The sequence below is a fragment of the Electrona antarctica genome (assembly GCF_951216825.1).
Source record: "Electrona antarctica genome assembly, chromosome: 7".
Classification (NCBI taxonomy): domain Eukaryota; kingdom Metazoa; phylum Chordata; class Actinopteri; order Myctophiformes; family Myctophidae; genus Electrona; species Electrona antarctica.
This window is the reverse complement of record NC_136812.1, coordinates 32,799,964-32,814,420: the sequence shown is the minus strand read 5'-3', so window position 1 is coordinate 32,814,420 and position 14,457 is coordinate 32,799,964. Positions and strand designations below refer to the sequence as shown.

Below are 14,457 nucleotides of genomic sequence, written 5' to 3'. Positions count from 1 at the left end.
TGAGAATTTAGGTTTTGTACATCCTTAATGCTATATGAAGGCATTGTGCCAAACCAGCCACAGGCTGACATTGTGATATTTTGCCAAGCTAGTATATGATTATGGTTATATAGTTCATACAACGTAGTTACTATTTATTTGTACTCATAGTTCCTTTTCAAGGCTCTCATACTTCTACAGAATCTGATATTTATACCAAGCCAGACATGCCAAAGAAGGTGAGAAAGAGAGATGGAGACAGAGGACAGAGAGGGGACATTGAGAACAGTGTAGATTGGGAGGAGAGAGTGGTGGACATCTACCAGAGTGTGGACGACTTCGTCCCTGGACCACAGGAGGACATGACGGACAACACAGCAGGAAGACAGACTCAGGGTGAGTTTGATAAAGTTGTGAATCCTTGTCAAGGTCCTTTTCTCTGTTTAATGTATAAAAATACTACAACTGTCTGTCCTTAATTTAAAAAAAGATTATTCAGATTTCATTCAGAATTTCTTGCAGCACGAAACACATAATAAGTGCACATTCTTATGGCCTGGCTCTAAGGCCATAACAAAAAGGTTAAGAGCCTGGGAGACCAGACCGGAGGTAACTAAAAAATAAAGTGTTTTATTAACAAACAAATGAATTCAATCTGAGACTTAAGTTTCCAACTCATAATGGCATGCTGCCCAAAACGCCAGCCAAAACAAATAGTCAAGGTTGCTCTTCGGTAGCGGCTCCCGCAGCCTGTGAAAGAATGAAGAGAGAGCATAGTGGAAGCATGGTCTGGATGAGGAAGACACTGGCCAGCCAGGCCAGGTGTCTCCCTTCCTCTGATTGCCTCTGGCTCCACCCTCCTCCAATCCAGCACTGCAATGGAATAATATCCTTCACTATAATTACTTTGATGTTTTACAGAGATGTTGTTCAGTTCTAGCAGTGCCGGGGTTCAGACTATAATCTTGTTTTTCTCTTTCTATCTCTCTATCAGTCACTGCAAACCTAGTAGCTGTTTCAGGACAGCGCTCTAAAACAGAGAGAAGGCCTCTCGGAGTGGTTGCTGGGTGTCTGGGGATGCTGTGTCTTATACTGCTGGGTGTGATCATACTAGGCATCGTGATCTGTGAGTATTGCATGGAGTTTGTTGCCTGTAGCTGTGACAACTATTAAGGCCTTGTTTAACTCTATAGAACACTAAACATACTTTTTGTTACACCACCACTAAACACGGGTATATATATATTTTTTTTCACTTAATTTTTATTGAAGAAAAAACAGACAAAAAAACCAAAAACCAAAAGACAAGACAGGAAAAAAAGAACAAAAAGAGGAAGACAAAAAAAAAAAAACAAAAAAAAAAGACAAAGCTGCATTTTTCATATTACAAGATACATTCATTGAAATCCTATTGCATTATCACTAGGCTGAGAGAAGAGATCCCACTTTTCCCACATTTTATAGAACTTATCCTTTTGTAGTCTAAGTATGAATGTTAGCTTTTCCATAACATACAGTTCCTCAGTAATAAACACGGGTATATTTTAACCAATGTAAAATATTCCATAAAACTATTTCTCATCAAAATATATTGAAGTACAGCAATACATGGCAACATGAGCTACTCTCCTTTAATATTTTATCATGACTTTTCACAGAAAAACAAGAAATCGATTTCATGGGGGGCCTATCATGGGTATCATCGATAAATAAAGTTGGGAACTTCTCCTTTGGTCCACCCATTCTTAAGACATGTGAGAATGGTCCAGTGAAGAAAAGATAATAATAAAAATTTCCATTGCATCATGAAGGTACTGAAAGGCCCACCAACATCAGACATCAGCAACATTATGAAAATTGCAAAAATATAATCGTCCGGGTGAAAATCCCCCGTGTTTAGTGTTCTGGGGTTAAAAAGCAGATGTCTTAGCCTGGGCCATGGCTCAGTGGTCCAGGCACCTTGGCTGGTAATCCAGTCTGGCAGTGTGCCGCGGGTTCGACTCCCGATCCCGACGGCCTTTACTGCATGTCTTCCCCCCATCTCTCTCCCCATTTCCTGTCAGCCTACTGTCTGTCCCTCCATAAAAAATATATAAAATAAAGGCGATAAAGGCGAAAGCCGCAAAAAAACCTTTAAAAGCAGATGTCTTGTGCACATCCAGTTCCTCGCTGGTGCTGGACAATAGGTAGATGCATACAGGAAACAACTATTAAGGCCACCACAGCTTTAACCCAAAACTTTGACTTTTTTTATTATTATTATTAATTAGTTTCTTTTTGTATTATTGCATTGCATGATATGCATCTGAAAAGTATGATGAATAAAGTAGTGTGACAATGCACATAAAAAAGGATAAATTAACATGTTTTCTTCTTCTCAAATAAAAATTTCCACCACAGATGCTTGACCTCATCAACAGTAGCAACAACTGTTTTTATCATCCATTTCTGTCCTTCGCAGATCCTTCACCCAGCAGTAACTGCATGGCCAACGACACCCTGGTACATGATAATAACATGCTGAAGTCCAACTACGATAACCTGACCCTGTTGTTTACCCAGCTAAAGTCTGACAACACCAACCTTATGCGGGAGAAGGACCGGCTTCAAAGTGAAGTACACCAGCTGAATAGACAGATAGCAGGTGAGAGAAGATACAAAATAACTATTAAATAGTGTATATTTATCTGTATTGTATTGTGTTTTTGTATGGACATAGTGTTGGGTGCTGGCACATATGCACACATGGCATCAACGCATGGTGTTGTGTGCTGGCACACCACACACTCGGTCTCTCTTTTATCTGTATTGTATTGTGTTTTTGTATGGACATAGTGTTGGGTGCTGGCACATGCACACATGGCATCAACGCATGGTGTTGTGTGCTGGCTATACACTCTGTCCTTCTTTTATCTGTATTGTATTGCATTGTATTGTACTATATGTGTCATTGTATGTTTAGTTTTACTACCATTTTAAGAGCCTGCTCAGGGACTACAGATGTAAATTAGCTTATGGCTAACTCTGGCACATTTACATGGAAGTGAAAACTGAAATGCTGATTAATGAGCATTGTCCCTGTCAAATAAATAAATAAATATATTATTGATATTTTAATTATTATCTGGGATATAGAGGTATAAAATCGGAGTAAGCTCATCACTGCTGGTGTATGACAACTATCATAGAACAATAATTATTCTTAAGATGCACGTCACCCGTTTCAAGCGTCACTAATGCTCATTATAACATGGCATCATTTCTGTCTACTCACTCTGTCTCATTAGGCTGTGGACAGTTCAGAAACCTGCCAACCAATGACATCATCAATGGGGATGGCTGCTGAAATAGCTTTAATATTAATAATCTAAATCTATAAAGTAACTAAATCTGTCAAATAAATGTAGTGGAGTAAAAAGTACAATATTTTCCTCTGGGATGTAGTGGAGTAGAAGTAGGAAGTAGGTGTAGCCCCCGTGCAGTCAAGACCCAGCCTGCAACAGCCCTGCCAATCGAGCTCAGCCCTATTGTCACGGTAGGTTGCGCGTTGGTCTGGCTAGTGGGAGCCCCGGGTTCAATCCCTGCTTCCGCGTAATGCTACATAGGCCTACCACAAAATTGAAATACTTAACTGAAGTACAAATACCAGAAACTTGAGTAAATGTGTGGAGTAGAAAACACCATTGATATAATAGATGAATAGTTTTAGCCTCCACTCCACTACATCTCTGACTACTATTATTATTACAACTATGTGTTAGAATTGATTATCAGTACATTGAAAATCCATCAGTAAATCTCCTGTTTGATGTTTTTAGACAAGTCGTGTCCCAGTGGATGGAAGAAGTTTGGACGCAGCTGTTACTACATAACTACTGGAAGGAAATCATGGCAGGAAAGTAGAGAAGAATGTCTGAATCAAGGAGCTGATCTGGTGGTCATTAACAGTGGAGAAGAACAGGTTAGTTGTGTCTGTGTGTGTGTGTGTGTGTGTGTGTGTGTGTGTGTGTGTGTGTGTGTGTGTGTGTGTGTGTGTGTGTGTGTGTGTGTGTGTGTGTGTGTGTGTGTGTGTGTGTGTGTGTGTGTGTGTGTGAGTGTGTGTGTGTGTGTGTGTGTGTGTGTGTGTGTGTGTGTGTGTGTGTGTGTGTGTGTGTGTCAAGGAAATGGGGTGCTATTTTTCCTTTATTTTTTGACGATGGGATCTCAGATTGTCCACATAGTTACATGTGATCTAATTCCATGATTATCGTGAAGAAGTGAATGTATTGGATACAATTAATGATGATTCAATCATGTACAAATAATCAGGTATTCATCAATGGATTGAGACATGGTGGTTATTATTCATGGATTGGTCTGAACAGACCTGAGGGCAGATGGACGTGGGTGGATGGAACACCACTGACAACACAGTGAGACATTTCACATGTTTTTTATATTGTAATTCTATCAAAGTCACTGTATGTGAGTGGATGTGGTTCAATACATTGTTGTTTATTGTGCAGGTTCTGGTACAGGGGATATCCCGTTGACCATGAAGACTGGGACTGTGTAGAGTACCTTCACGGGACTGACACTGGAACATTGTATAATGGGTTATGTTCAGCTACATGGGCCTCAATCTGCGAGAAGTGATTGTTTTCACTTAATTGATCAAACTGCAGCTCAGTGTTCTGCTACAGTAGTAATTAGTAGTGAAGATCATATAAACTCAAACATTTTATTGTGCAGAAATACAAACAGTGGTGGAAAAAGTACTCAGATTTTCTACTTAAGTAAAAGTATCAATACTGCAGTATACAAATACTCTGAAAGACCGGAATTCAAAATGCACTTGAGTAAAAGTAGGCCTATAAAAGTTCTGGCATTAAGATTTACTTAAAGTACCAAAAGTAAAAGTATTCATTATGTAGAATGTCTCATTTTTGTCTCAAGTTTTCAAATGTCTAAAAAAAATCACTTGAAAATAGCAGATCTACAAGCTCACAATGCGTCACAATAATGTTAGCTTGTAGATCAAATGGCCGAATATTGGGCTGAAGTTACTTGTTACTGTAATAATAATAAAAATCTACTAAGTAACTAGTACCTAAAGTTTTCAAATAAATGTAGTGGAGTAAAAGTACAATATTTGGATCTGAGATGTAGTGGAGTAGAAATAATAGTATTTGAATTGGAAATACTCAATAAAGTACAAATACAGCTAAATTGTACTTATACAGTACTTAAGTGAAAGTCTCAATTACTTTAGACCACTGAGTACAAACTGTTGTAGCCATAACCACTTTAACGCATTAACACCAGGAAAGCATGTGTCATTTTAGACTTAAGCGTTCAAAAATAGAAGATATTCAAGCTGTCGCAGCGCTTGGTGCCATGCACTTATGCCATGCACGCTGACGCTATGCGAGCTTGTACATCTGCTACAAGTGAGCTTGTACATCAGTGATTCTCACAAGTGTTGCCTCTTTCTTATGTTATAGTTTGTTGAAAAGGAAGGGTTTCATTGTACGTATATTTTTTGTTCAGCACCTGTAGAATTTCTGGAGATGTGCGTGCTTCCTTTTGGCTCCTATCTATAGTATAGTTTGTTGCATTAGTTTTGATAGAGTAGGTGTTTTTTTTCAATTATTTTATTGGTATTTTTCAATTTGCTGTCATCTGTGGACGGTAGCCCCCAGGGGATCCTGACCCACAGGTTGGAAACAAGTTTAACTACGTGAGTCCCTATAAAATAGCCGCTCTAAGCTCAGAGAGCGTGTTTTGAGTTTGTACATATGCTATTTTTGATCTTTTTGAACATTTTTATATTTCTGGAATAAATGTGTTTAGTGTATGAATATTCATGAATATGTTTAAAATGTATGAATATTCATGAATAAATGTTGTTCAGATGTTCAGCTAGAAAGACATGACTAAGATAAGCAGAGCAGGTTGAAATATCTTAAAGGGATAGTTCAACCCAAAAAATATCTCTTTATTTAGGGCAGGGATTTTTACTGATTCATTTTCAATTCATTAATTATAGAAAAAAATAACGCAAATGTACACATTTTAATCGCGCACCACAATGTACATTCCACTGTTCTGAAGTATTGTGCAGTTTGAAAGTATTGTTTTTTTAATACAGAAGGTCCTTTATAGGCTACCTATCCTGAATATATTCCTATAATTGTTGCTACAAATTGCACTGATCTGTACCACCTTGATAAAACAATAAACTATATTTTGTTGCTTAAGCTTATGTATTTATTCACTATTTATTGATTGACTCGTATACCAAGGACGCCATTTCCTTAAATTGGGTACACTCGTTGTTTGAGAGGTTTCAAGCCAGCATTTACATTTAAAAGAATCACACCCGTATGAAGTAAGAGGCGCTCTTATCAATCATATATCCCCATGCTGGCCAATCACTTTTCCGCCTTCGCTTTTCTGCCCTCACTTTTAGCTTCAATGTGTACTTTGCTCAGCCAATCAAATCATTGCTATGGGGTGATCAGCCAATCACAAGCCAATGTTTGTGTTCACCCAAACCTGGAAAGCTGGGTATAGGAGGGGCTAGCACCCCTCAAAGACTGTCTCAGAGTTTTCAGTAAGATGCTTTGTCTGCTGAATTGTATGTGTTGATGTTTAATGATGATGTACAGAACCAGATTTAATTGAATACCGGTATTCAATATTTGACATTCAATGTTCTTTTTCTACAAATGAGTCTGACTTGACTTGATTTACTTTCCACAAATACCTTAAACATGATTCAGTGTTTCTATAAAATTCAAGTAAACAAAAACGTTAACAATATATTTTCTAATATTTGTGTGTGTTGGAAATCTGGCCATCTGCAAAACTCACACTCATGAGAGTACATTTCGATTGATACATTAAACTTCTACCCCACTTGTACCTCAGAGGCAAATGTATTACTCCACTTTTGTTGCTATAGTTGATTGATTGAGTTACTTTGCATATTAATCAAAGTAGCCTATAAATAAAAGATATAGATTATGAATTGCATAAAGAACAGACCTGAATATAAGACCAAACTACTGTGAAAATGCAGTCTAAGTTGTAACTACATGGTTATACGAACAGATGGCAGCAATTCTCTCTAATAGAAAGCAAGGCCAGTCCTACCATGGGAGAAAAGTGTCCACACACACAGGCCTACCTCGTTCTTTTTCATGTCAAGGACCCCCACATTAATATGTATTTGGACGTGGACCCCCATCTGATAATATTTTGTACTATAGGGAGGGACCCCCATACAAGATTTGTGTTGAAAAAGTATTTAAAAACTATTTTGACCGTTTGATTTTAGTTTCAATATGTTGGGGAACCCCCGAAACCCACAAGTTCACTAGAACTAACATGATGTTACAATGTTAGAGCCTCAGGGTCAGCAGAGAGGTTACTTCCACCCCCCTACTCCTCCTCCCCCCTCCCCCTGCGCGTGCACGCACACACGCACACTGTGTACACACGCACACTGTGTTAATGTCTCAGTCAAATGACCTCTTCTATTTACAGGGAAACAGGTCGAAATATATATTTTTTATTTTGATAATGAATTGTTCCAGCAGCCCCACAATATGAATTCATTTTGATGTTTTTTGTTTTGTAGGCAACTATTGTATAGGGTGTGCTTTACCATGATTATTGGCACTTCAGTGATGCTTGGGACCTCGACTACGTCTCGTTCCTGACAGCATCACTGTCGTCACGTGCCAATGTCACGGTAAAGCACACTCTCTCGTGTAATATTGCTTAAGTGAATGGACTGAGGTAACATTAATACTAGTTGAATCAACACACAAATATGTGCACATGCGCATGCACGTATGCATGCATTCACATTGTTTGATTAAAACATCGTATTGATAATTATCATATCATTTCATTAACTTTTACTTGGTGTTGGTTCTTCATAATGGACAGTCGAGAGGATTGAGTAACTTTCGAGAGATCATAAAAGACTGTGGTCACCTCTAGCTTCCGTTAGTAGCCTACTCATTGTGCTTGGTAGAATGACATCTCATATCCGCGGAACAGGTTGTATACCACAGAGCCTAGCAAAGGAGTGTGTGTGTGTGGCACTGTGTGTGTGGCACTGTGTGTGTGTGTGTGTGTGTGTGTGTGTGTGTGTGTGTGTGTGTGTGTGTGTGTGTGTGTGTGTGTGTGTGTGTGTGTGTGTGTGTGTGCATGTGCGTGCATGCGTGTGTGTGTGTGTGCGCACGTGCACGTGATGTGTGTGTGTGTGTTCGTGTGTGTGTGTGTGTGTGTGTGTGTGTGTGTGTGTGTGTGTGTGTGTGTGTGTGTGTGTGTGTGTGTGTGTGTGTGTGTGTGTGTGTGTGTGTGTGTGTGTGTGTGTGTGTGTACGTATGTGTGTGTGTGTGTGTGTGTGTGTCTGTGTGGTTTATTTTCATTGGTGCACAAAGAGTGATCCGTCACATGTGAAAGAAGTGCCATCTACATTTAGGTTAGTAGTGAGGATACAGTATATCTTTAGTGTGTTGTGAAGAGGTAAAATACTTGCAGGAAGAATTAAGTCATAAGGTACTAATGGCTGTAGCGAGGCATTCTGACAACATTGAGGTCCAAGATGAAGACCAAGATGATACAAACTACGAGAATGAAACCACCGTCACTACAAGAAGAACTAATGTAGAAATGTCTGAAGAAGGACATTATGAGCGTCTTGATCTGCAAAAGAAAGACGATGCAGTCTATGAAGATCTACGGACCAAGACCAGGAAGCACAAAGGCCTACCGAAGAAGATACGGCAGTCTGGTAAGATTACTGAGACAAAAAATACCCCCTAAAAAACGTTTTAACCTTTTAAACAATCATCTTACTTCTTCCATTTAGCAAAGTGATGCGTAGCCTTTCTGTGAGCCAGTTCAGGAAGATGGGTCGCAGGGTCGGGACAACAAAACAATACAAATCTGAAATAGGCCTAATAATTCAAAATTAGATCTTTCAAAATTACATATAATTAAATATATGGGGAAATCCTTGAATAAAGACAACTTTTCAGAAGTAGTGAAAATATCCTAAAAAACGTGGTCTCGGGGACTAAACTATTTGACATTCAATGTTCTTTTTCTACAAATGAGTCTTGAAAAAGATTTACTTTCCACAAATACCTTAAACATGATTCAGTGTTTCTATAAAATTCAAGTAAACAAAAACGTTACAATATATTTTCTAATATTTGTATGTGTTGGAAATCTGGCCATCTGCAAAACTCACTCAGGAGTGTACATTTCTATTGATACATTACACTTCTACTCCACTTGTACCTCAGAGGCAAATGTACTTTTTACTCCACTTTTGTTGCTATAGTTGATTGAGTTACTTTGCATATTAATCAAAGTAGCCTATAAATAAAAGATACATAGATTATGAATTGCATAAAGAACAGACCTGAATACTAGAAAAAGTGCCCTTCTGGGCACAGGTCTCCACCAGGAGGATAGGAGTGTGTGTGTGATGTTTGGCAAAATGTTTAGGAGCAATATAAATGTGTGTGTGTGTGTGTGTGTGTGTGTGTGTGTGTGTGTGTGTGTGTGTGTGTGTGTGTGTGTGTGTATGTGTGTGTGTGTGTGTGTGTGTGTGTGTGTGTGTGTGTGTGTGTGTGTGTGTGTGTGTGTGTGTGTGTCGCGGCTTGGCCTGTTGTAGCGCCACCATGAGGCTGATTTGAAAACGGTCAAGTGGCATTTCTTCCAAAGCCTAGTGGGAATATGCATGCACAGTTTCACCACAATCGGACGCTGCGTTGAGTGGTTGTGGCGATTTGTACAAAACGGGTACAAAGCGGGCTACTCCTGAAAAGTTTAGAAGCCAATCGTAGCCAATGAGGGTGGATTATGAGAAATCAAACAAATCCGTCTTGATTGATGACTATGGAGAGCATGTGTACCGATTTGCGTGAAATTTAGATAAAATCTGAAGGAGTAATATTAGAAAATGTGTTTTACATATGTCGGCCTCCTGGTGGCACTATAAAGAGCAGATGTGAAAAAGGGAGTTGGCATACAAAGTTATCCACAGATCCGTGCAGTTAGAGGTAAAAACACTTTTCGGCCAGTTATAGCGCCACCATGAGGCTGAGTTGAAAATGTTCATGTGGCATTTCTTCCTCTGCCTATTGGGAATGTGCGTGCACAATTTCACGGAAATCACACGATGTGTTCATGATTTGCAGCATTTTGTTTGAAACTGAGCACTCCTGCAAACTTTGGAAGCCAATCTTAGCCAATCAGGATGGAGTCTGAGAAATCTGAAAGACCCGTTTCGTTGAATGGCTCTAGAGAGACTGTGTACCAATTTGCGTGATGTTTGGACAAAATATGTAGGTGTACTGTCCAAAAACTTGTTTTGCACAAAGCGGCCTCCTGGTGGAGCTATAACAGGCCGTTCTGGAAATTTTGGGGCAGAGGTTCATCGTTGGCATCCAGGGAGTGTGTGTGCAAAATTTGGCATCGACCGGGTTAACGGTGCCGGAGATTAGCTGTTCACAGACGGACGGACGGACGGAGGGACACACGGACGGACGGACGGACGGACGGACGGACGGAGTGCAAAACATACTTTCTCCCCATGCCTTCGGCCTGGTGGAGACAAAAATGAATTCAATCTGAGACTTAAGTTTCCAACTCATAATGGCATGCTGCCCAAAACGCCAGCCAAAACAAATAGTCAAGGTTGCTCTTCGGTAGCGGCTCCCGCAGCCTGTGAAAGAATGAAGAGAGAGCATAGTGGAAGCATGGTCTGGATGAGGAAGACACTGGCCAGCCAGGCCAGGTGTCTCCCTTCCTCTGATTGCCTCTGGCTCCACCCTCCTCCAATCCTGCACTGCAATGGAATAATATCCTTCACTATAATTACTTTGATGTTTTACAGAGATGTTGTTCAGTTCTAGCAGGGCCGGGGTTCAGACTATAATCTTGTTTTTCTCTTTCTATCTCTCTATCAGTCACTGCAAACCTAGTAGCTGTTTCAGGACAGCGCTCTAAAACAGAGAGAAGGCCTCCCGGAGTGGTTGCTGGGTGTCTGGGCATGCTGTGTCTTATACTGCTGGGTGTGATCATAGGCATCGTGATCTGTGAGTATTGCATGGAGTTTGTTGCCTGTAGCTGTGACAACTATTAAGGCCTTGTTTAACTCTATAGAACACTAAACATACTTTTTGTTACACCACCACTAAACACGGGTATATTTTAACCAATGTAAAATATTCCATAAAACTATTTCTCATCAAAATATATTGAAGTACAGCAATACATGGCAACTTGAGCTACTCTCCTTTAATATTTTATCATGACTTTTCACAGAAAAACAAGAAATCGATTTCATGGGGGGCCTATCATGGGTATCATCGATAAATTAAATTGGGAACTTCTCCTTTGGTCCACCCATTCTTAAGACATGTGAGAATGGTCCAGTGAAGAAAAAATAATAATAGAAATGTTCATTGCATCATGAAGGTACTGAAAGGCCCACCAACATCAGACATCAGCAACATTATGAAAATTGCAAAAATATAATCGTCCGTTTAGTGTTCTAGGGTTAAAAAGCAGATGTCTTGGCCTGGGCCATGGCTCAGTGGTCCAGGCACCTTGGCTGGTAATCCAGTCTGGCAGTGTGCCGCGGGTTCGACTCCCGATCCCGACGGCCTTTACTGCATGTCTTCCCCCCATCTCTCTCCCCATTTCCTGTCTGTCCCTCCATAAAAAATATATAAAATAAAGGCGAAAGCCGCAAAAAAATGTCTTGCGCACATCCAGTTCCTCGCTGGTGCTGGACAATAGGTAGATGCATACAGGACAACTATTAAGGCCACCACAGCTTTAACCCAAGACTTTGACTTTTTTATTATTATTATTATTTTTTAAATCAAATTCATCGTTTCTTTTTGTATTATTGCATTTCATGATATGCATCTGAAAAGTATGATGAATAAAGTAGTGTGACAATGCACATAAAAAAGGATAAATTAACATGTTTTCTTCTTCTCAAATAAAAATTTCCACCACAGATGCTTGACCTCATCATGAACAGTAGCAACAACTGTTTTTATCATCCATTTCTGTCCTTCGCAGATCCTTCACCCAGCAGTAACTGCATGGCCAACGACACCCTGGTACATGATAATAACATGCTAAAGTCCAACTACGATAACCTGACCCTGGAGTTTACCCAGCTAAAGTCTGACAACACCAACCTTATGCGGGAGAAGGACCGGCTTCAAAGTGAAGTACACCAGCTGAATAGACAGATAGCAGGTGAGAGAAGATACAAAATAACTATTAAATAGTGTATATTATTGATATTTTAATTATTATCTGGGATATAGAGGTATAAAATCGGAGTAAGCTCATCACTGCTGGTGTATGACAACTATCATAGAACAATAATTATTCTTAAGATGCACGTCACCCGTTTCAAGCGTCACTAATGCTCATTATAACATGGCATCATTTCTGTCTACTCACTCTGTCTCATTAGGCTGTGGACAGTTCAGAAACCTGCCAACCAATGACATCATTAATGGGGATGGCTGCTGAAATAGCTTTAATATTAATAATCTAAATCTATAAAGTAACTAAATCTGTCAAATAAATGTAGTGGAGTAAAAAGTACAATATTTTCCTCTGGGATGTAGTGGAGTAGAAGTAGGAAGTAGGTGTAGCCCCCGTGCAGTCAAGACCCAGCCTGCAACAGCCCTGCCAATCGAGCTCAGCCCTATTGGCACGGTAGGTTGCGCGTTGGTCTGGCTAGTGGGAGCCCCGGGTTCAATCCCTGCTAACGCGTAATGCTACATAGGCCTACCACAAAATTGAAATACCAGAAACTTGAGTAAATGTGTGGAGTAGAAAACACCATTGATATAATAGATGAATAGTTTTAGCCTCCACTCCACTACATCTCTGACTACTATTATTATTACAACTATGTGTTAGAATTGATTATCAGTACATTGAAAATCCATCAGTAAATCTCCTGTTTGATGTTTTTAGACAAGTCGTGTCCCAGTGGATGGAATAAGTTTGGACGCAGCTGTTACTACATAACTACTGGAAGGAAATCATGGCAGGAAAGTAGAGAAGAATGTCTGAATCAAGGAGCTGATCTGGTGGTCATTAACAGTGGAGAAGAACAGGTTAGTTGTGCCTGTGTGTGTGTGTGTGTGTGTGTGTGTGTGTGTGTGTGTGTGTGTGTGTGTGTGTGTGTGTGTGTGTGTGTGTGTGTGTGTGTGTGTGTGTGTGTGTGTGTCAAGGAAATGGGGTGCTATTTTTTCTTTATTTTTTGACGATGGGATCTCAGATTGTCCACATAGTTACATGTGATCTAATTCCATGATTATCGTGAAGAAGTGAATGTATTGGATACAATTAATGATGATTCAATCATGTACAAATAATCAGGTATTCATCAATGGATTGAGACCTGGTGGTTATTTTTCATGGATTGGTCTGAACAGACCTGAGGGCAGATGGACGTGGGTGGATGGAACACCACTGACAACACAGTGAGACATTTCACATGTTTTTTATATTGTAATTCTATCAAAGTCACTGTATGTGAGTGACTGAGTGGATGTGGTTCAATACATTGTTGTTTATTGTGCAGGTTCTGGTACAGTGGATATCCCGTTGACTATGAAGACTGGGACTGTGGAGAGTACTTTCACGGGACTGACACTGGAACATTGTATAATGGGGTATGTTCATCTACATGGGCCTCAATCTGCGAGAAGTGATTGTTTTCACTTAATTGATCAAACTGCAGCTCAGTGTTCTGCTACAGTAGTAATTAGTAGTGAAGATCATATAAACTCAAACATTTTATTGTGCAGAAATACAAACAGTGGTGGAAAAAGTACTCAGATTTTCTACTTAAGTAAAAGTATCAATACTGCAGTATACAAATACTCTGAAAGACCGGAATTCAAAATGCACTTCAGTAAAAGTAGGCCTATAAAAGTTCTGGCATTAAGATTTACTTAAAGTACCAAAAGTAAAAGTATTCATTATGTAGAATGTCTAATTTTTGTCTCAAGTTTTCAAATGTCTAAAAATCACTTGAAAATAGCAGATCTACAAGCTCACAATGCGTCACAATAATGTTAGCTTGTAGATCAAATGGCCAAATATTGGGCTGAAGTTACTTGTTACTGTAATAATAATAAAAATCTACTAAGTAACTAGTACCTAAAGTTTTCAAATAAATGTAGTGGAGTAAAAGTACAATATTTGGATCTGAGATGTAGTGGAGTAGAAATAATAGTATTTGAATTGGAAATACTCAATAAAGTACAAATACAGCTAAATTGTACTTATCCAGTACTTAAGTGAGAATCTCAATTACTTTAGACCACTGAGTACAAACTGTTGTAGCCATAACCACTTTAACGCATTAACACCAGGAAAGCATGTGTCATTTTAGACTTAAGCGTTAAAAAATAGAAGATA

General features: G+C 39.4%; 2 protein-coding genes across 2 annotated transcripts; both read left to right on the top strand.

Moving 5' to 3' along the window:
- The first annotated feature begins 204 nt into the window (after positions 1-204).
- Positions 205-4,809, top strand: LOC306927201 (asialoglycoprotein receptor 1-like). Its single transcript, XM_079506887.1, has 6 exons — positions 205-375; positions 974-1,105; positions 2,441-2,623; positions 3,798-3,940; positions 4,288-4,391; positions 4,485-4,809. The coding sequence occupies exons 1-6, from the start codon at positions 207-209 to the stop codon at positions 4,612-4,614; spliced, it is 861 nt and encodes a 286-aa protein (XP_079363013.1). The 5' UTR covers positions 205-206; the 3' UTR covers positions 4,615-4,809.
- Positions 4,810-8,549: 3,740 nt separating this feature from the next.
- LOC306926629 (CD209 antigen-like protein C) lies at positions 8,550-14,164 on the top strand. Its single transcript, XM_079505986.1, has 6 exons — positions 8,550-8,770; positions 10,959-11,087; positions 12,085-12,267; positions 13,003-13,145; positions 13,411-13,514; positions 13,616-14,164. Exons 1-6 carry the CDS (start codon positions 8,650-8,652, stop codon positions 13,743-13,745), a joined length of 810 nt encoding a protein of 269 aa, XP_079362112.1. The 5' UTR covers positions 8,550-8,649; the 3' UTR covers positions 13,746-14,164.
- Positions 14,165-14,457: the final 293 nt, after the last annotated feature.